Here is a 20,242-nt window from a genome sequence, read left to right as displayed (position 1 = left end):
ATGCTTGGCAATGGGGAGCCCACGGAGGGTGCAGGGCAGGCAGTGACTGCTGCAGGCACTGTATGGGCATCTTGCACTGCAAGAGATGAGGGACCCCCTGGAATCCAGGGCTCACGTGTGCAGCGAGTTGGGCTGGACCTCAGCCTGAGGGCCTAACACTTTTGGTTAGCAAGGGGGATAGATGCTCAAGGTGACAAGAGGACAGCCATCCTTTGTCACCCTGTCACTGCGTGTCCAGGTCTCTGCTAGGCACTCCCTATTTGAGGCAAACTGTTGTTTTTTTTTTTTAAATAAATTTATTTATTTACTTTTGGTTGCATTGGGTCTTCGTTGCTGCGCACGGGCTTTCTCTAGTTGCGGTGAGCGGGGCGGAGGGGGGCGGCTACTCTTTGTTGCGGTGCGCGGGCTTCTCATTGCCGTGGCTTCTCTTGTTGCAGAGCACGGGCTCTAGGCGTGCGGGCTTCAGTAGTTGTGGCACCGAGGGCTCAGTAGTTATGGCGCATGGGCTTCGTTGCTCCGCAGCATGTGGGATCTACCCGGACCAGGGCTTGAACCCGTGTCCCCTGCATTGGTAGGCGGATTCTTAACCGCAGCGCCACCAAGGAAGTTCCCACATTTAGATTTTGGTCTTTGTGACAACACTACGGTGTGAGCTTCGCCGTGTGAGCTTCGCCGGGTTGGACAAGGAAGAAACCAAGTTCCAGGATGAGAGAGGGTCGTGCACCTGGTGGGCGCTGTGAGGTCAGCAACAATATTTTTCATGATTACTAAAACGCTCTTGGCTAAAATAGCAGCTATGAATCTCCTGAAGCAGGCCGCGGCACCCCGCCCCCTGTGCTCCATCCCCCTCCTCCGGTGCCCCCTCCCCCAGGCACCCCGCAGCACTCCGCCCTCCCTCCGCGCCAACCCTGTTCTCCTTTGCCGGTAAACGGCTGCAAGCGCCGCGAGGCTGGGCGGGGTCGCGCAGGAGGGCGGGGCCCGGGTGGGCGGGGCGGGGTTTTCTCGACGCCCTGTGCGTCGTCCTGGCACCGCCTTCGCGCTCCGTCTCCGCCAGGCGAGGGCCGCGGCGCAGTTGCCGGGAACCTCTCCGGGGCGGCGGCGGCGTTTCCGGGGAGCCGGTTGGCGGCCGGACCCGGCTCCTGTGCGGGGCGGAAGTGGGCGGCTGCGGTCCGAGGGGATCCGAGCTGCGGGCGGAATCTGGCCGAGCTGGAGGGCGCCGGGGAGCGGAGCTCGGGCGGCCCCCGAGGCCCGGGCGAGCGGACAGCTGCGGGGCCTGCGGCGAGCGCGGCGGTGCCCGGGGAGCGCGGAGGAGATGGGGCGCCGAGCCGGATTGGGGCCGGGGCGTCGGCCATGTTCGCGGGGCTGCAGGACCTGGGCGTGGCCAACGGCGAGGACCTGAAGGAGACGCTGACCAACTGCACCGAGCCGCTCAAAGCCATCGAGCAGTTCCAGGTGGAGCCGGGTGGAGGAGCCGGGTGGAGGGGCCGGGTGGAGAGGCCGAGCGTCTGGGTGTGAGTCCGGCGTGGAGCGAGGTCGCGTGGGAAAGCGGGCAGATTTCTCTCCCTCCCGATCGCTGCGTCTTTTCCCCGGGCTGGAGGAACCAAGTGTCCTAAGTTGAGACTATGTCGACGGACATCTGAGTGGTTTCCAATTTTTGCAGTTACAGCCAGCGCGGCTGGGAACATCCTTGTCCCTGCCTCCGTGTGTACTCAGGGCATCCGGAGTGCCTGGCCAGACGGGGCTGTGGCTGAGGTTTCTCTTGTCGCCCGAAGAGTCAAATCGAGTTCCGCTTCTTTAGACAGAAAATGGCGTGCTGCTGCCCTCCCTGCAGTCGGCCTTGCCCTTCTTGGACCTGCATGGGACGCCCCGACTGGAATTCCACCAGTCAGTGTTTGATGAGCTTCGGGACAAGCTGCTGGAGCGCGTGTCAGCCATTGCCACAGAGGGGAAGGCCGAGGAGAGGTAAGTGGGCGGTGAGATGGGCAGCCCCCTCCCCAGCTCGGGCACTGAATGTGCCCCGGTGGCTACACATCCCTACTGAAAAAGGGGCCGCCTGTGCACATCACCCACCGGTCTGGGGACAGGCAGGGAGCTGCTTCCGACTTGGTCCTGGGCTGCTCCCTCAGTGCTGAGAGTCCTTCCAGGTACAAGAAACTCGAGGACCTTCTGGAGAAGAGCTTTTCTCTGGTGAAGATGCCATCTTTGCAGCCAGTGGTGATGTGCGTCATGAAACACTTGCCCAAGGTAACAGCCGCAGGACCAGCTTGCCTTGGGGAGGTTTCCTGAGCTGCCTGCCTCAGGAATAGCAGCTCCGGAGCACGTTCCCCACGCTGGCTTCTCCCTGAGCCGAGCCGCGCATCGACTGAACCTTGGCACAAGCTCTGGAGCGTGGCGCCCTTTCTGGGAAAAAGCTGTTTGTGGGCAGCACAGCTCCTGCCCCGTCAGAGCCTGGGGGGCCAGTCACGGGTGCCGCTGTCAGTTGGGGCTGGGCTGGCTGTGGCCTCTGCTGTGGGGGGCTGAGGCCTGCCGGCTTGTCTTGAGGGAGACCCCTGGGGCACAGGTGCTGCTCACAGGTGGGCTCCGGGGTCACGTAGGTTCCTGAGAAGAAACTGAAGCTGGTGATGGCCGACAAGGAGCTGTACCGGGCCTGCGCCGTGGAGGTGAAGCGGCAGATCTGGCAGGACAACCAGGCGCTCTTTGGCGACGAGGTCTCCCCGCTGCTGAAACAGTACATCGTGGAAAAGGAGAGCGCGCTCTTCAGCACGGAGCTCTCCGTCCTGCACAACTTCTTCAGCCCTTCCCCCAAGACCAGACGCCAGGGCGAGGTGAGGCGGGGCGGGGATGTGTGCAGGGCCTCCCCCGTGAAGCCCGGCTTGTCTGCTTCCAGAAGGCTGGGCTCGGATGTGGGGCTGGCAAGGGGCGTTGCAGCACTGCACCTGGGTGTGGGTCTCTGGTCTTTCCTGCGTACTTGGAGCTCGGCAGCTTAGCCGGCCTCTTCAGCTAAACTCTCTGTGTCTTCTTTCAGCTCTGGGAGCTTTTCTCTGTTTTTGTGTTTGATTCATTCCTTGTTTCAACAAATGCTTTTTTTTTTTTCTTTAAATAAATGTATTTATTTATTTATGGCTTCGTTAGGTTTTCGTTGCTGTGCACAGGCTTTCTCTAGTTGTGATGAGCGGAGGCTACTTTTCGTCGCTGTGCGCAGGCTTCTCATTGTCGTGGCTTCTATTGTTGCGGAGCACGGGCTATAGGCGCACAGGCTTCAGTATTTGTGGTACACGGGCTCCGTAGTTGTGGCTCGTGGGCTCTAGGAGCATAAGCTCAGTAGTTGTGGCGCACGGGCTTAGTTGCTCTGCGGCATGTGGGATCTTCCTGGACCAGGGCTCGAACCTGGGTCTCCTGCGTTGGCAGGCGGATTATTAACTGCTGCGCCACCAGGGAAGCCCAACAAATGCTTTTAGGGTGCTGACTCACTGCCCTGGCCCCTGGGCCCTTCAGTGACCCCTGGGGTACTGGGGCACCTGCCTGGGGGTACTGCAGGCTCGTGTGGGGCGGACCCTATGCAGTAGGTGTCACATTTCGGTCCCTGAGAGCTCCAGGGGTAGAGGAGGGCTGTGGAGACGGGGGGGGGGGGGTCTGGAGGCCACCGTGGACACTTTGACCTTTCCTGGTGAGGTTGGGGTCCCTGGCCCGGTTCCAGGAGGACCCCTCAACCTGGGAGGGAGGTGATGGTACGAGGCCAAACGTTGGCCAAGGAGCGTTCGATGTTTCGCCGTGTTCTTTCACCGCCAGCCTTCTCACCTGGGGTTTTGTGTGTGTGGCCTGAGGTAGGGCCTCACCTAATGTCTTCTCTCAGATGTTGGGCCGGTGCTCGCAGCACCACTTCCTGGACAGGCCGCTGAGTGTGTCAGAGCCCTGCCTGCATTGCGTCCCCCTTCGTTTGGGGGAGCCTGGCCTTGGGCCGTGGTCCTGCCCCTTCTTCACTCTCCCCTCCAGGCCAAGGGTCCGCCTTGGAGTCCTGCCAGGGTAAAGGGAGAGCGCGGTGGCAGGTGACACGTTGCCCCACCGTCCTCGGGTGGGTTAGGCCTTGGGGCTGTGGTTCTGTGCCCAGCAGGCCAGGCCGTGGTCAGGTTGGAGTGCGCGCCTGTCTCCGTGTTAGAGGTGCCGGTACGTCGGTGCTGAGACTCGGGTGATGCTCTATGCCTGCCCCGCTTGTCGGGGTACCAAGGCCTGCTGGTGGGTCCTCGGCAGGGGCCCTAAGGTGGGCTGCCGTCCCTGCTGACCTCCCCACTCGCTGCATGCAGCCTGTTGGGCTGCCTTGGTGTCTGTCACACCAGGTGGCCCTGTGCATCCTTACGGCCCCAAGTGGGGCCCCCTCCTGTTGGCTGCCGCCTTGGCAGGAGCCTCCCAAATAGGGGCAGGGGGCGGAGGGGGGTGGCGGCGGCCGCCGGGAGAAGGCGGGAGTGGGGTGGCTGCGGCAGGGCCTTGAGCAGACGCTGAGCGTGGCGGTGCCGCCCATCCTCATCTGGGCCCGAGTCCCCCACGCCACCACCGGCTGCCCCGCCCACCGACTCTGGTGGAGTCTGGGACCCGGGCTGACGGCCTCTCAGAGGAGCCGCAGGGCGTGATGGGTTCGCTTCCTTAAAGACAAGAAACGTCGCCACCCAGCACAAGTTGATGTTTTGTGAGAGAGGAAGCTTAGCGCCACAGGGCCGTGGCGTGTGCGAGGCCTGCCCGGTGTCCCGGCAGGTGGTGCAGAGGCTGACCCGGATGGTGGGCCGCAACGTGAAGCTGTACGACATGGTCCTGCAGTTCCTGCGCACGCTCTTCCTGCGCACCCGCAATGTGCACTACTGCACGCTGCGCGCCGAGCTGCTCATGTCCCTGCATGACCTGGACGTCGGCGACATCTGCTCCGTGGACCCCTGCCACAAGGTGGGCACCCGCCCCGCCGTTGCTGCTCTCCCCCTCGGCTTCTCTTTCCCCTCCCCTTGGATGTGGCGGTCCAGGCACGTGGGCTCCGCCCTAGCCCCTGTGCCACCTCTGCCCACCCGGCTGGGGGACCGTGATGTCCCCTGGACGTCTGAGCCAGAGCCAGCTGCGCCCCGCCCCCTCCGGTCTTTCCGGGGCCTCTGGCCCTCCCCTGCCCCAGAGCCCTCGGGGGCTGCTCACTGGCGAGCTCTGTGTTTAGGAACAGGGCTTTCTGCACTGCCCTTGTCCTGGCATAGGTGCCGTGCGGCCCCAGACGGCGTCCCTTCCCGGGGGCTTCGCAGCGTCACGCTCTGAGCCGGCACTGCCCCCTGCACAGTGGGGGCCCTGGAGGGGCCTGTGCGGCCCCAGACGGCATCCCTTCCCAGGGGCTTCGCAGCGTCACGCTCTGAGCCGGCACTGCACCCACCCCCGCACAGTGGGGGCCCTGGAGGGGCCCATTTCAGAACAAAACGCCCATTTTGCTGTTTCTTGCAGCACCTGGCCTGTGGGGGTGTGGGCACTTGGGCCTGCTTCCTTCGTGCTGTCCCATTCCTGGGGGCAAGCCATGCCTCGGCGACTCGAGGTGGGGGTCCCGATGTTCGCCCAAGGCTCAAGAAAGCTCAGGCAGCGGTGAGTGCTGCCTGGAGGCTGCGGTCTCTGGCTGAGTCCTGACCACGCCTCCTCCCCGCAGTTCACATGGTGCCTGGACGCTTGCATCCGAGAGCGCTTCGTGGACAGCAAGAGGGCCCGGGAGCTGCAGGGCTTCCTTGACGGAGTGAAGAAGGGGCAGGAGCAGGTCCTGGGGTGAGGGTCGGCCTTGTGCCGGGTCCTGTCCACGGGCGTCCGGACGAGCGTGCTGTGGCCGCAGTCGGGAGCGGCTGTTTTTTCCAGTACATTTTAGGAGGACTGGTTGGCGCCCGTGCCCACGGCTGAGAGGCTCGGCTGCTGGGGTGAGGCCGTTGCTGTCCCAGGCGAGCTGGGCGCCCGGGCTGGGGCTCTGGTGTCTGCAGCCACGTGGGGCCTGCCTGTGAGCTGAGAGGCCCGCCGCACCCGGAGGTGGGGGGGTCTGGCTCCCGGCAGGGCCCTCTCTGGGTGGGCTCCGCCTGGTCTCCTGTCTCAGCTCCTCGCTCCTGCAATTGTCTCTGTGGGAACCTGATTGAATTTATGGAGTCCGGGTCGGGTTCTCGACCAGGACTGGACCTTAATTCTTTAAAAACCACTTGATGCTTCAGGTTGTTAAGTAAGTTAAGGGCAAGTCACGAACCACAAGCTTGTGGAAGGCGGTCCTGGGCGGCGTGGCCGTTGTCCATGCCGAAGGGCTGTCTCCTCGGGTCAGTGGCTTGGTGGGCCGGGAGCGCCCCTCACTGATGCCGCGGGCACGTCCTCACAGGGACCTGTCCATGATCCTGTGTGATCCCTTCGCCATCAACACCTTGTCGCTGAGCACGGTCAGGCACCTGCAGGAGCTGGTGGGCCAGGAGCTGCTGCCCAGGGTGAGCGCAACCGGCTGGCCACATGCTGCTTTCTGGGGGACATGTGGGTGTGGGGAGAGCACACACACCAGCCAGGTGGAGGGCATGTGCAGCCAGAGCCCCTGGCTGAGTGCGGTCCGGGTGGGGAGCTCAGGTGAGCACGGCCAAGGCCTGCGTCTCCCTGCAGGACAGCCCGGATCTCCTCCTGCTGCTCCGGCTGCTGGCGCTGGGCCAGGGGGCATGGGACATGATCGACAGCCAGGTCTTCAAGGAACCCAAGATGGTAACAGGGTCAGGCGGGCTCCTTCCCACTGCCTTCTCAAGGGGCTGTGGGGTGGGGTTTGGGGAGGAGGACGGGCCCCAGGCCCACGTCCGGGAGGATGAACGGAGGAAGGGGGCCGAGGGGCAGGGACGATGCAGGACAGCTCTCGGGCCTCTGCCCCAGGAGGTGGAGCTGGTCACCAGGTTCCTGCCCACGCTCATGTCCTTTGTGGTGGACGACCACGCCTTCAACGTGGATCAGAAGCTCCCGGCCGAGGAGAAGGCCCCGGTCTCGTACCCGAGCGCGCTGCCAGAGACTTTCACCAAGTACGGGCTGCGGGCACTGGGCGGGAGGGCCTTCCCCTCGGGCTCCCTCGGGGCTGACGGTGCTCGGGCGCAGGTTCCTGCAGGAGCAGCGCGTGGCCTGCGAGGTGGGGCTGTACTACGTGCTGCACATCACCAAGCAGAGGAACAAGAACGCGCTCCTGCGCCTGCTCCCGGGTCTCGGTGAGTCACGTGGGCGGCGGGGCCCAGCCGTGTCCTCTCACAGACGCCCTCGGCTCTCGCCGCAGCCCGCGTTTGCGAAGAGCCACCTTAATCTTTTCCTGACGGGCGAGAGGCGTGGAGCCCCTCAAGTCCTCAGACCATTGAGAGAGCCCCCGCTCCGCGGTGGTGAAGAGGCCGCTTCCCCCGGGAGCCTTGCTCTGCCTGGGGTGCGGGGTGCAAGGCAGCAAGACGAGGGAGGGATCTGAGTGGACCCCTTCAAGGGTAAGGGAGCGCCCGGCCGGCCCGCCGCGCACGACAGGCCCGGGGCCTCTGCTGGCCCGGTCCTGGTCCCGTCTGAGGCGTTGCGGCTTCCCGGGGAGGATCTCACGCTTCACTGTCTGACAGTGGTGCGTGCTGTTTCCCGACTTTTCCATGTGGGGGAAGCGGCCCATTGTGGGTATTAGTTTCTACCCAGCCACCACCCAACTGGTCAACAGGAACTTATTCTTACGGTTCTGGGGGTCAGAAGTCTGCAGTGAGTCTCCCAGGGCTGGAGTCAGGTGTGGGCAGGGCTGGCTTCTCCTGGGGCTCCAGGGAGAAGCCCCTTCTTGTCTCCTCCAGCTTCCGGGAGCCGCGTCCTTGGCTCCTGGCCCCTTCAGTTCATCTGTCCAGCTTCTCCCGTCCTCCTGTCTCTGGCTTTGACTCCCGCCTTCCTCTTCCAAGGACCTGCGATCACCGTGGGCCCACCCGGGGCGTGCAGGACCATCTTCCGTCTCGGGGCCCGGTGCCCCTCAGGTGGCGCGTTCACAGGCTTCTGGGTCAGCATGTGGCGATCTCAGGGGCGACAGCTTGTCTGTTTCGGGGGCTTCCAGGAGCACAGTCATAAGGAACTTGGATTTGCCTCATTCTTTCTACTCACTTTTGAACTTCTGTATCTTTCTTGTTTAATCGGGTCTGTAGACACAGGATGTCCTGTGAGGTGGGAGCATCAGTGTCTCCCAGCCACGAGCTGCCGCCTGGGGGGCTGGGGTGCAGGTCTTCAATCACGTTCAGGGAGAGCGATCTCGTTCTTTGGTGTAACTGATAGGTTCTAGTAAGAAAGAATGTTGGTTTTTAAAATTCTTTATTTTTAAACTTTTTTTTGGTGGAAGTTTTTGATGAAACCCAAGTAAAGAGCACAGGATTGTGAAGGCCAGTGCCCGTCGCCCACCTGCACTGGGGTCCGCGTGTGGCTGCCGTCCCGTCCGCTCAGCGGTCTGTACGTAAACCCGGCAGACTGGCTTGGCACGGTGCAGCAGGTGTCTCTACAGAAGACAGACTCTTAAAAACCACGACCTTGGCACGTGGTTGGTTGGGGTCCAGGTCCCGACGGTGGCCGCGTTGCCCCAGTTGTCATATAACACTTTTGTGCGGATGGTCTGTGCAAGTCAGGAGTCAAACAAGGGCTTCCCTTCACCTGGCTTCTCCGGCTGACTCTCAGGTCTTGTGGTCTGTAGGGCTACGCGGGGTTTGCTGGGGGAACCAGGGCGTTTGTTCCCCGGTCGGGACTCTGCTGGCAGCGTCCCTTGGTGCAGTGACCGTGTGCTCGCTCGAGTGTCCTGTAACCGGCCACGAGGCCAGCCGAGTCCCCGGTCAGCTGTGCAGCAGGAGTGCACCCCGGGCGCGTCTGGTGGGGTCGTGTCTCCCGCCGCGTTAGGGGCTCGGTGGCTGGGGTCGCGTCGGCGTTTCTGTCTCAGCTGCTGTGCCTGCCCGCGTGCACTCGGTGGTGTTGCCGGTGATCGCTGCGATCGGTTGATAGTTACTCTTGCCATCTCTCTCTTCTGAGGTTTGATGGCCGTGGCTTCAAAAAAAGAAGGCTCGTTTGCTCCGTTCTCTCTCCTCTAGAGCCCGTGGTCCGGCAGGCCTGCCGGGCCAGCCCTCGGCACTTCTGTGTGTCCTCTCGCTACCGGCCCGTTCAGCTTTCCCTCTGCTGGAGTCCCCTTCATCCTAAGCCCCTTGGCCGCTGGGCAGAGCCACCCGTGACGGGCTCTCGTCCCTCCCCACCCCTGCTCTGGAGCCCCACCCCCACCGTCTGCTTCCCCCGTCCAGGCCCGGGTTCTGGCCCTCAGGCCCGGGTCGGGGAGGTGGGTGTTGGGCGAGCTGTGCGACGCCTGCTGTGCTTGCAGTGGAGACCTTCAGCGATCTGGCGTTCGGGGACATCTTCCTGCACCTGCTCACGGGCAACCTGGCGCTGTTGGCGGACGAGTTTGCCCTGGAGGACTTCTGCAGCAGCCTCTTCGACGGCTTTCTCCTCACCGCCTCCCCGAGGTGCCCGTCCTCTCGGTCCACATCTCGGTCGGGGGCGCCGGGCACAGCTGGGGAGGGGGTGGGAGGGCGGCTCTGCAGCCGCCTGCAGCCCAGCGCGGCCTCTTCCAGGAAGGAGAATGTGCAGCGGCACGTGCTGCGGCTCCTCCTCCACCTGCACCACCGGGTGGCCCCATCCAAGCTGGAGGCCCTGCAGAAGGCGCTGGAGCCCACGGGCCAGGTGGGTGCCCTCCCCTGCCCCGCCCCGCCCCAGGCTGGCTGGCGTGCGTGTGCGTGCGTGTGTGAGAGAGAGAGAGACAGAAAGGGAGAGGGAGAGGGAGAGAGGAGAGAGATCTGTGTGCACACGCTCTGGGCCTGCCCCGAAGCCACGCGCTTCCCCCCACAGAGTGGAGAGGCGGTGAAGGAGCTGTATTCCCAGCTTGGTGAGAAGCTGGAGCAGCTGGACCGGAGGAAGCCCAGCCCGGCCCAGGCCACAGAGACCCCAGCCCTGGAGCTGCCCCTCCCCAGCGTGCCCGCCCCAGCTGTACTCTGAGGCTCCGCCTGGGGCTGCTCAGGGGTGGGCAGGGCCCCCGGTGGGGTCGTGGCCCTGGTCAGCCAGGGGAAGAGGCGTCTCTCCTGGAGGTGGACTGACTGTTCTGGGACTGGGGGTGGGCTAAGCGGAGACCCCGGGGACCATCCTGTGGGCAGGGCACCGGTGCTCTGCACCTCAGCCTCCCCTGGAACTTGGTCCTGGGAGGTGTGTGCCTCCTGCGTGAACGGGACCCGGCCGGCTCCCTGGAGCACAGGCCTGCTGCAGGCCTGCTGCCCCCCGCCTGGCCCCTCGCACTCCCACGCCGTGGAAAGCTGCTTGCTTGTTCCTCCTTGCGTGTGGGTTTCCACTGCTGTCAGGCAGACAGGCAGTAGTTGGCATTAGGAAAAGGACACTCGTTTTCCAAGGGGTGGGGGGTGGGGGGTGGGGCAGGGTCCGAGGCCTGAGGGGAAGAGGGCGGGCTGGCAGGGTTGGCGCCCGATTGGCAGAACCGCGGAGTTTGCTGGGGGCGGGGGTCTGCAGGTGGAGCCCAGCTCTCCAAGGAGCTCCTCCCCTGTTGACAGTCCCGAGTAGCACATGGGGGAGGAAAGCCCAGGGTCCCCTGCTGCCTCGATTTACCCTCCGAGCAGCGTCCTCGGCCAGGGGAGGGTCTGCTGCTGCTCATAGTGAGACTTTCACTTTTGTAAATAAAAGGCGTTTTGGTAAATCCAGCAGAGGAGCTGTTCTGTGCGCGCCCAGGGCTGGTTGCAGTGCAGGCTGGCGAGCACTTTCCTGGCGCCTTTCTCCGTGGGCACAGCCTGGATGCCCAGCCCCGTCCGAGACAGCAGCTGTGGATGGTGAGGCCTGGGCCTGGCTGCGCTTGGGGCCAAAAGACTCGACACGGTCAGCCCTGGGTGGGCCTCAGTGCCCATCACCAGTGCTGACATGTTGCCGAGGGGCAGGCTGTGTGGAGGTCACTGTGACCTTGACAGGTGCGGCTCTGCAGGTGTCGGGGAGGCACTGGTAGAGATGGTGACTGAGGAAAGCAAAGACCCGGGGGTGTGGGCGTCAGCAGTCGGGAGGAGCCCGGTGTTCGTGCGCTGATGGGAGTGACAAGGAATGAAAAGTGGATGGGGCTTTGGGGGACGGCTGGGGTGTCACTGAGTGGGGGAGGGGGCAGCGCCAGGCCCAGGTGGGCCCCGCGGGAGCGGGCGCGTTCCCAGGGAGGAGGCGGGGACCCACTTCCAGCTGCCGCTTTTCCTCCGGGAGCCAGGGGGTCCTGGGCTGGGAGGCAGGATGGGGCAGAGGTGAGGAGAGGATGAGGAAGGAGCTGGGCCGGGGGAGGAGCAAGTGCCCGCACGGGGCCCGCGTGACCCCCCTGAGGCTCACGGTCAAGGGGGACAGAGACCAGTCGGAGGCCAAGCTCCTCCAGCCCCGACAAAGGGACCGGGGCCCAGAGGCCCCCGGTGGGCGGGGCTCGTCAGGGGGAGGGCGTGAGCTGCAAGGACGGACGGGGTGGGGGTGAGGGCTGCAGCGACGGCGAGCCCCAGGTGGGCCGGTGGGAGGGGGCAGCTGAGCTCAGGGACCCTCTGGGGCTGCGAGGGAGGCGGGAATCCTGAGGCTGGACCGGGCAGGGCTGCGGGGAGGCTGGGGGGTGGGAGGTCTGGTCAGAGGAAGGGAGCGTCCACACGGGAATTCGGGGAGGAGGGAGCATGTGTGTGGTGCGGGCCCTGCCCACCTCCAGGCCAGCAGTTTGGGAACCTGAGCCCACACTGGGCTGGTGGAGGGGTCGTGGGTGGGCAGCGAGGTGAGGCGTCTGCAGAGACCAGGCTGAAGTTGTGGACCTGAATTCGGGGCTGGGGACAGGGCTGGACAGGGCGCGGGCTGGAGGGAGGGGTGGGAGGGCATCCTACGGGCGTGGTGGGCTCGGTCCTGAAGGGTAGGGACAGGTGGGGCCCCCTTCACCCCTGGAGATGGGGGAGAAAGTACAGAGGAGGCGGGCCTCAGTGCAGGGCTCAGGCTCACCCTTGACCCCGCTGGGGGCAGGCCCTCTGAGGCATGACTTTCTTGACTCCTGCCACACCCCACGTCCAGGCCCCCACCTCACCCAGTGCTGGGGCTCTGGACCCCAGCAGGTTTGGGACCAGCATCTGGCGGAAGCAGCCGCCAGCCAGCGCCCCGCCCCCACCCCCGGGCACCTTTTCCTGCGTCTGCCTGTCAGGGCCCCCTGGGGTTCTCTGTGTCAGAAGCAGCTGGGAGACTGTAGAAAGCCGGAAGACGCTGAAGGACCGCACTCTCATTCCGGGGCCGTGGGGCACCAGCAGAGGCCTGGACAGATACCCTTCCGTCCTGGTTCCAGGAAGGCCTGGGCAGGGGCCACATGGTGCGTGAGGCCCGAGGGGTCCCTAAGCACCTGGCCCAGCACAGAGAGGGGCAGCGGGTCTCGGGGAGCCAGGCCCGCAGCTGGAGAGGAGGAAGCGGAGAAGCAGTGGTTTCTCAGTGATCCTGCCAGAGGGCATCGGACACACGTGGACAGGCAGGAGCCCCATATTCTGGGGAGGACGGGAACCCCCAAGCCCATGAGTGGCTTCTCCCTGATGCAGGTTGGACAGGGAGGTGGAGGGAAGCTAGGAAGTGGGGAGGGATGGCACGCTCGGCAGAGGGACCCGTGTGGGCAGAAGTGTGGAGGATGAGGGACAGGGAGGCTGGAGGATGGGGGGCTCAGGACTGCCAGCGCCCGCGGGACACAGTTGAGCTCGGGGCCAGGACTGGTCTGGGGGCATTACTGGTTAGTAGACCCGCTCCAGAGGGGAGGGTCATCCAGATAGGCCAGTCTCCACAGAGATGGGAACGGGGGTGGGGGCAGGGCCACTTGAAGCTGGTGGCGGGGAGGGGCCCAGAGCCTCCATCTGCCAACTCCGGGCCCAAGTTCTTTCTAAATTTGCCCTCCGACCAGGGCCCTGAGTCATGTGTGGGTTTTTTCCCCCCATTCTAGAACTTTCTGCCCTGTCCTGGGGGGGTGCTCTAGGCCGAGGTACAGGGGAAGACAAAGGGGGAGGCCGGGGGGGGGGGAGCGCCGTGGAGCCCGGGACCTGGTAGAAGAGGGGGAGGAAAAGGAAACGAGCCCTACTCTGTGAGCACCCAGATTGGGCTTGGGCGGGGTGAAGAGGGGAGAGGGTTGGAGGACCCCAGCTGGGGGAGGACCCTGCCCGCCCGCTCCGCCTCTGCTAACCGGCAGCCTGGACACGCCTATCCCCCTCGCTGTGGGTCCTGCGGGGGGCGGGGGGTGGTCAGGCGCAGATGTCCCTGGGGAGGTGGGGGGTCCTGTGGAGGGCAGGCTGAGGAGCAAAGGCACGTGGGACCCCAGGGGAGGCATTGCCCTCGGCCTCACCGGGTGTCCTGGGCCTGGGCTGAGTCAGGAGGGCTGGGAGGGCTTTAAGGTAGGTGACCGACCGGCCGGGGTACCTGGGCGAGTCAGCCAGGCCTCCCCCTCTGGTGCCTCCGTCCAGCCTGAGTCCCGCCCGCGCCACACCCCTGACTCACTTCCTTTGCAAAGAAGCGGAAACCTCCCCAGAGCTTCCTCCGCTCCGGAGAAGGTGTCGCTGCCCCTCTGAGCCTGAGCTGACCCAGTGAGGCCCCTGACCCCACCCCGACCCCCGCCAGGAAGCCAGCACATTCAGCTTCCTGCGTCGCAGGCCCCAGCCTCTGGCGTGGGCTGGGGGCCCGCCCTGGGGGGCTGAGGGCGGGCCAGCGAGAGCCTGAGCTGACGCAGCTGCAGGTACTGGGGAGGGCCGGGGGCATCCACCCCACCTTTCTCCAGCTGTCTCAGGGGCTTCATCTCTCCTTCTCCGGGTCTTGTCTTTCTGTTCTTCTTTTCACCCCACCCCCACCCTCCTCTAGGGGGCTCCCTGCCCCCAACTCCATTAGTGTGCCCACTAGAGCAATGCTGGGAGGCCTGGGCTCAGCTTGGGGACAGGGGCCCATTCTGGAAAGCAGAAGTAACGGCCAGACCGCCCCACCACCACCACCAAGTGTTCGTGGGGGAGGGGCATCTCTGAACTCTGGGGATGCTTGGGCGTCTGCTTCCCACGCCCCCCTCTAGGGACCGGAGGGCCCCCGGCGCCCGGCAGTCGAGCTGCGTCAGGGGCGGGGTCCGGCCTTGACCCTGCTCCACCCCTAATTGGCGGCAGGTTGGCACCGACTCCGACTCCTCCTCCAGGAAGCCCGGGCGGCGGCCGCCTGATAAAATGCGCCCCCGCCCCCCACCCCCCCGCAGCCACTTCCTCAAGGCCGGAGGCTGTTTATGCGAGGATCCGAGAGATTTGCATTGGGGCCCGGCGGGGAGCCGCTTCCTGGTCAGAGGGGCGAGGCCCGTGCCAGGCCCTGCCCTCGGGGCAGCGGGCCGCACTCCGGGGGGCCTCGCGGGGGTGGGTGGGGCTGAGATCTCGGGGGAGGGTCCCAGTCGGCCGGGCGGAAGTCTGGAGACCCTCCCCGTCTTCCTGTTGCAGGGAGGGTGACCTGCATGCCAAGCGCCGCCCCTGCGCCATGGACCGCGGCCAGCCCAGTCCGGAGCCCGCGGCAGCGGACCACGTCGCCCCCGGCCCGAGCGTGATCGCGCCCGTGCGCGCCGTGGTCCGCCTGCGCCGCCGCGTGCGCCTCCTGCGCAAGCGGTGCTTCTCGCCTACGGCCGTGAGGCCGGACTCCGAGCCCCGGGCGCCGCGCGCGGACCCGGACCAGCCTCAGTTCTTCACCTTCGACGGCCCGGCGGAGCTGTCCTCGAGGCCGCCGCGAAAGAAGCGCCGGCGCAGCCGCTTGGTGCTCTACCCCGAGACGTCGCGCAAGTACCGGCCGCGCGTGGAGCGCCGGAGCCGCGCGCAGCGTTGCCTGTTGTTGCTCGTGGCCATCGTGGGCTTCCAGGTGCTCAACGCCATCGAGAACCTGGACGATAACGCGCAGCGCTATGACCTTGACGGGCTGGAGAAGGCGCTGCAGCGTGCCGTGTTCGGCCAGCCGGCGGCCGTGGAGCGCATCGTGGCGCTGCTGCGGGACTACCTGGCCACGCACGTGCACAGCCGCCCGCTGCTCCTGGCGCTGCACGGGCCCAGCGGCGTGGGCAAGAGCCATGTGGGCCGCCTGCTGGCGCGCCACTTCCGCGCGGTGCTCGAGGACGGCGCGCTCGTGCTGCAGTACCACGCGCGGCACCACTGCCCCGAGCCGCGCGCCGCGGAGGACTGCCGCCTGGAGCTGGCGCGGCGCGTGGCCGACGTCGTGGCGCGGGCCGAGGCGGAGGAGAAGACCCCGCTCCTGCTTCTGGACGACGTGGAGCTCCTGCCGCCGGCGCTGCTGGACGAGCTGCACGGCTTCCTGCAGCCGCAGCGCTCGCACCACTTCCACAATGCCATCTACGTGCTCCTCAGCGGCAATGGCGGCGCGGAGGTCACGCGCTTCGTGCTGCAGAACGCGTCCCGCGCGCTGGCCCTGCGCGGAGACGGCGCCCACGGGGCCGCGGCGGTGGCGGCACAGGCTGAGGAGGAGCTGCGCGCCAGCCTGAGGGCGCTCCTGGTCCGCGAGCACCCGCTGTGGGAGGTCGCGACTATCGTGCCCTTCCTGCTGCTGGACAAGGGGGACGTGGTCAACTGCTTCCGGGACGAGATGGCCGGGGAGGGCTTCTTCCCAGAGCAGGCCCGCGCCGAGCTCCTGGCCGCGCAGCTCAGTTACTACCGCGTGGCTGGCCGGGAGTTCGCCGTCACTGGCTGCAAGCAGGTGGTGGCCACGGTGAACCTCTTGTAGCGCAGGTGCCACCGGACGCAGTGGACGCCCACTGGCACGACGGGACGTTGGTTTGACAGGGGCATTTGGAGGGAGGGGACCCTGTGGATTTGCCCCAGGCCTCTACGCCTCGAATAAATCTGTCCATGGCCCTCCGCCGGTTCACACTGGGACCTGGGGGGACCGGTGGGGCTGGGTCAGCTCTGAGCTCCTCTGCCAATTCCAACCTCCCTCAGAGCCCCAGCCTGCCACCTGCTGGGTCCTTAATCCAGCCTGCATTCTTCAGCGCCAGTATGTCCCACAGGTCTGGCTCCCCGGGAGTGGGTAGGTCTGTCTCTGTGGGACAGGATAGATGACGGCAGACAGCGTGAGCAGACCCCAGAGACACACAGCTGGTCCCCTGCAGAGTCGCATGTGACCACGAGTCTTTCGGGTGCCCGCAGCAGCCGAACACACACTCCCCCACACACACCTGCTCACCCCGGGGGCCTAAAATTCCGGATGCTTCACCACTGCAAGAATCCCGTGGGTCTGCCTGGACTTCTCATGGCCTCTTGGGCCCAGGAGCTCCCCGGCAGGCAAAGGGATGGGTGGGGGTGCTCCACCCAATGAACTGGTCCAGTGGAATATTCCCTAAGTGGTCCAGAAGGGGGGCTCTCTCAGGGTGACAGCAGCAGGAGGTGGGTCCAAGTCGGGGGCCCTGACTTCCTGGATCCCCCTGCGCTGCCCACCAACCTGCTCCAGGGTGCTGAACTTGGGGGAGGCCTCGAGTAGGGATCCCTCAGACCTCAGAGGTCCACTGCTTCCCAGGCCTGGGCTGGGGCCTCACGCTTGCCATCCTGGCTTCTCCACAGCCCTGGCTCCGCAGGCTCGTGTCTCCCCGAGCAGGACTGCAGGAACCGCGCCGGCTGCCTGGGGTGGGTGAGCCTTGGGGCCCCTCCTGGGCTGGGCTCCCAAGGGGGGCGAGGCAGTTTCAGTGCTGTCTCGTGGTGGGCACGCGGGTCAGCACGGCCCCACCCACCCGGGAGGAGGGCGCGGCCTGGGAGGTGGGCGGGACAGGAGCACAGCTAGGGGCCGAGGGGAGGGCTGGTCAGGGTGGAGGCGCCGCCAGCGTGGACTGTGCCAGGAGCTCCAGTCCCGCACCGCCGAGCTCAGCCCGACCCCTGCCCTCCCAGAACCTCAAGGACCACGGGGGCTGGTGTCTCTAGAGACCCTGTCAGACGCCCCATCCCTGGGGGTCCCGCATGGTCACAGCCGCCTCGCCGCCATCCATCCTCTTCGTGGTGGTCATGGTGGTCGGCTGCAGACCTGGATGCGCTGAGGTTTGTCAGAGAGAGGAGCCTGTTCCGGCACAGGGAAGCGGCTGACCTGCCAAGCTGGCACGCAGCCCCTGGGCCCCGACGGGAAGGGTGGGGAGGGGGCACGTCCTGCCGGGAAAGGCTGGATTCCTCCCGGCTCCAGGGCTCCCTGGGGGCTGCGAGGGATGGCCAGTTTGCACGGTGCTTCTAAAGCAGGAGGCAGACCTGCAGGTATCCAGCTGAATACACCGGAGAGACAGCGGGTTGTCCGTGACGTCGCTCTAGCCAACGTCCTTGCTCTTTAGCCTTATGTCATCGGGTCTCTGCTTCCCCAGGGGCATTTAACCACTTGCAGCAAGAGGGGTTTGCTGCTGCAGACACCTCCTTGCTCAGCAAGTAGGTAATTGCAGGCTCGTGGTTACCTGAAACCACCTTGGCTGGTGAGTTAAGTGACCATCACTGAGCTGAAACTGCTTTGGCTCCGGAGTGGCTAACTCTCCTAGTGTCAGGGAGAGACTCCTCATCATATGTCCATTGGTGCTCATTCCCATCCGTGGGAGGAAAGCTCTCCCTGCAGAGGTAAAGGCAGGATCTCTTACGCCTGCTGGAATTTCTTGTTTAAGGCAGTTATAGAGGTTTAATGGGACGGATCAACGTGAGGCTTCTGTTCGGTTATGTCAGGAGAACAGGACAGTGAATACAGCAGTGCACACCGTCCTGTGTTCTCCAGCCATCAAGACAATGGGCTGCCCAAGCATAAAGGCCATCCCCCAAACTTCCACATATGGAGGTGAAACCAGGGGGCGCACATGAAGCCTCCACACGAGTGATGGAATCTCTGGGTTCCTTCATTGGGGCAGAGGCACTGGCATTGCTTAGCCAAGGCTCGGAAATTTTGTTGTTACACGACAGGAAGTTACCTAGATGTACGGATATGTCAGCGAGTTTACAGATGACTCAACTTGCATTGCCAGCTCCGTTGAACTTTCATGCAGATATTCAAAGGATCTTGTTTTCCTATGCCAGGGGTGGGTCACATTGAAGCAAGGAATACATTTAGGTGGGCTTAGCTCCCTAACTCTATAAAATGGGCCTGCAGGACAGTTTGGACAGACAGCAGCATCTGGAACCCCAGTGAAATTACTTATAGGCTGAACCAAGAGGCCGTTGCTATGCTGGGTCAGCTGAGGATTCCAATGGCAAATCGAGCAATCGGAGAGGTTTCCCCCTTTCTTCAGGGACTGGGAGATACGAATGAGGGTGTTGTTCTTCCATAGAAGGGAGGGAGGAACAGGGTGAGGGACTGTATTGAAGTAAAGGTATACAGGCCTGGTCCAGACGTTTTGGGAAAGCTGTTGGCCTCAGATGTCCTCTGCTTCGGGTTCTAATGGGCTTTATCTTCAGGTCGCCAGAGAGTGTACAGGTCCAGTTGGGATTTGGTGCCTCCTTTAGATGGGACACTGAACCCAGGAGTCCCCTCTCTGGAGTTTGGTGGCACAAGTGTGAGTCAACAGGATTTGATGGGGCCCTGCTGGCAAGCCTGGAGAGGATCCTTTTGGAGGTGCCTTTTCCAGTACCCAGAATCTCCAGGCTGTGGGCTGTGACATTCGGGGTCTTGGTCTTCCGGGAGTGGGCTGGAAAAGGAGTGCTCTGCCAGAGCTTGGTGATTTTCTTTCTTTTTTAGTTTTTCAAAATTTAATTGAAGTATGGTTGATTTACAATGTTACGCTGGTTTCAGGTGGACAGCAAAGTGATTCGTTACACACACACACATGTGTTCTTTTTCAGATTCTTTTCCCTTATAGGTTATTATAAAATATTGAGTTGGTTATCTGTTTTATGTATAGTAGTGTGTATATGTTAATCCTAACTATTTTCTTAAACTTTTTTTTTTTTTTTGACCACACCATGTGGCTTGCACGATCTTAGTTCCCCCACCAGGGATCGAACCTGGGCTCTCGGCAGTGAGAGCACGGAGTCCTAACCACTGGACCGCCAGGGCATTGCCCAACTGGTTATTTTCAGTAGAAGCAATGAGGCCTTTACAATGCAGAAGTATTTCTCCCTTTCTCAGCTCGGATCAAAGAACCACGTGCTTTGGGTGTCCTGTTCAGGGACAACAGACTCCATTGAACGTGTGCACATACGTCCACTGTCATGAAAAACAAAAATACTTAATAAGAGTTTCAGAACTCTTGAGGGACCAGGTAGGGAGAAAATGTAAATGCTTCAACCTTTGATGCCAACGTACACTTTACCAAATTGTTTTAAGTTATAGACAGCTTAAAGGAGAGGAGAAAAGGGGATCCGTTATGTCTGGAAAGCAAAACATTAAAGCAATTGGTTTTCCATTAGAGTTTTAGAAATTCTTACACAGTTCAGTCGTATGATCTTAGAGTTATAAGAAGGAAAACTGTTTCAGAGTACCCGTCAGAGTCCTTTCCGTGAATCTCTTTAAAGAGGAACACGTTTGGAGAAGCATCAGAGTAACGCAGTAACTATAATGACAGAAAGACTTGAAAATGCCCATTATTAAAAATCTGATGAGAATTCATTATAATGGGAGTGGCAAGGGGATCAGCTTATCTTTTTGACATATGTTTAAAATGGTGAGCGGTTGGAAATTCCCTGGTGGTCCAGTGGTTAGGGCTTGGCGCTTTTGCTGCTGGGGCCCGGGTAACTAAGACCCTGCAAGCCATGCAGCACGACCAAAAAACCCAAAAAACAGAAACAAAACAAAAATCATGACCAATAACATTATATCAGGACATCTCAGAATTTAGCAATTTCATGATTTTGAGCACATGTTAATATGTACCTATACAACTATAAGGTTAAAAGGTTCTGTATTCCTTCTTATTTAGAAGCCTATTACAAGCTTCCCATGTAATCTAGCTCATCAAATAAGCCTGATTAGTTCAGCATTTTACCAGGTGAGAGACAAATCCTTTGAGATTCTCCAGGGGCCCTCTGGAAGAGCCCAGTTAGTGTGAGGTCAGCAAGACTTCATTTATAACATGATTTGGGGTAAGTTTGTCAAAAGTAACAAAAGGTTTTGGACATTTGACCAAACAGGACCACAGATCATTATGAAATGATACTTAATTATCTGTCTGACCAAAGTAACAATAAAAGATTTCAAAGGCAAATACAAGAGGTTACATAGTTGTAAGCAA

General features: G+C 62.7%; 1 protein-coding gene across 6 annotated transcripts; it reads left to right on the top strand.

Moving 5' to 3' along the window:
* The first annotated feature begins 1,028 nt into the window (after positions 1-1,028).
* On the top strand, positions 1,029-15,923 carry NELFB (negative elongation factor complex member B). 6 transcript variants are annotated; one of them, XM_067742546.1, is made up of 13 exons: positions 1,041-1,452; positions 1,799-1,962; positions 2,145-2,244; positions 2,595-2,825; positions 4,747-4,932; positions 5,660-5,772; positions 6,359-6,461; positions 6,628-6,723; positions 6,886-7,028; positions 7,102-7,208; positions 9,353-9,494; positions 9,603-9,711; positions 9,877-10,726. In XM_067742546.1, exons 1-13 carry the CDS (start codon positions 1,351-1,353, stop codon positions 10,021-10,023), a joined length of 1,743 nt encoding a protein of 580 aa, XP_067598647.1. In that variant the 5' UTR covers positions 1,041-1,350; the 3' UTR covers positions 10,024-10,726. The 6 variants fall into 6 exon arrangements, with proteins under 6 accessions (XP_067598645.1, XP_067598647.1, XP_067598644.1 ...); XM_067742543.1 differs by lacking the exon at positions 9,877-10,726 and adding an exon at positions 14,508-15,923 and having other exon boundaries at positions 1,207-1,509; positions 6,628-6,731; XM_067742545.1 differs by having other exon boundaries at positions 1,207-1,509.
* Positions 15,924-20,242: the final 4,319 nt, after the last annotated feature.

This window comes from Pseudorca crassidens, chromosome 7 (assembly GCF_039906515.1).
Source record: "Pseudorca crassidens isolate mPseCra1 chromosome 7, mPseCra1.hap1, whole genome shotgun sequence".
Taxonomy (NCBI): Eukaryota; Metazoa; Chordata; class Mammalia; order Artiodactyla; family Delphinidae; genus Pseudorca; species Pseudorca crassidens.
Note: the sequence above shows the minus strand (reverse complement) of the source record. Positions and strands in the feature narration are given on the sequence as shown.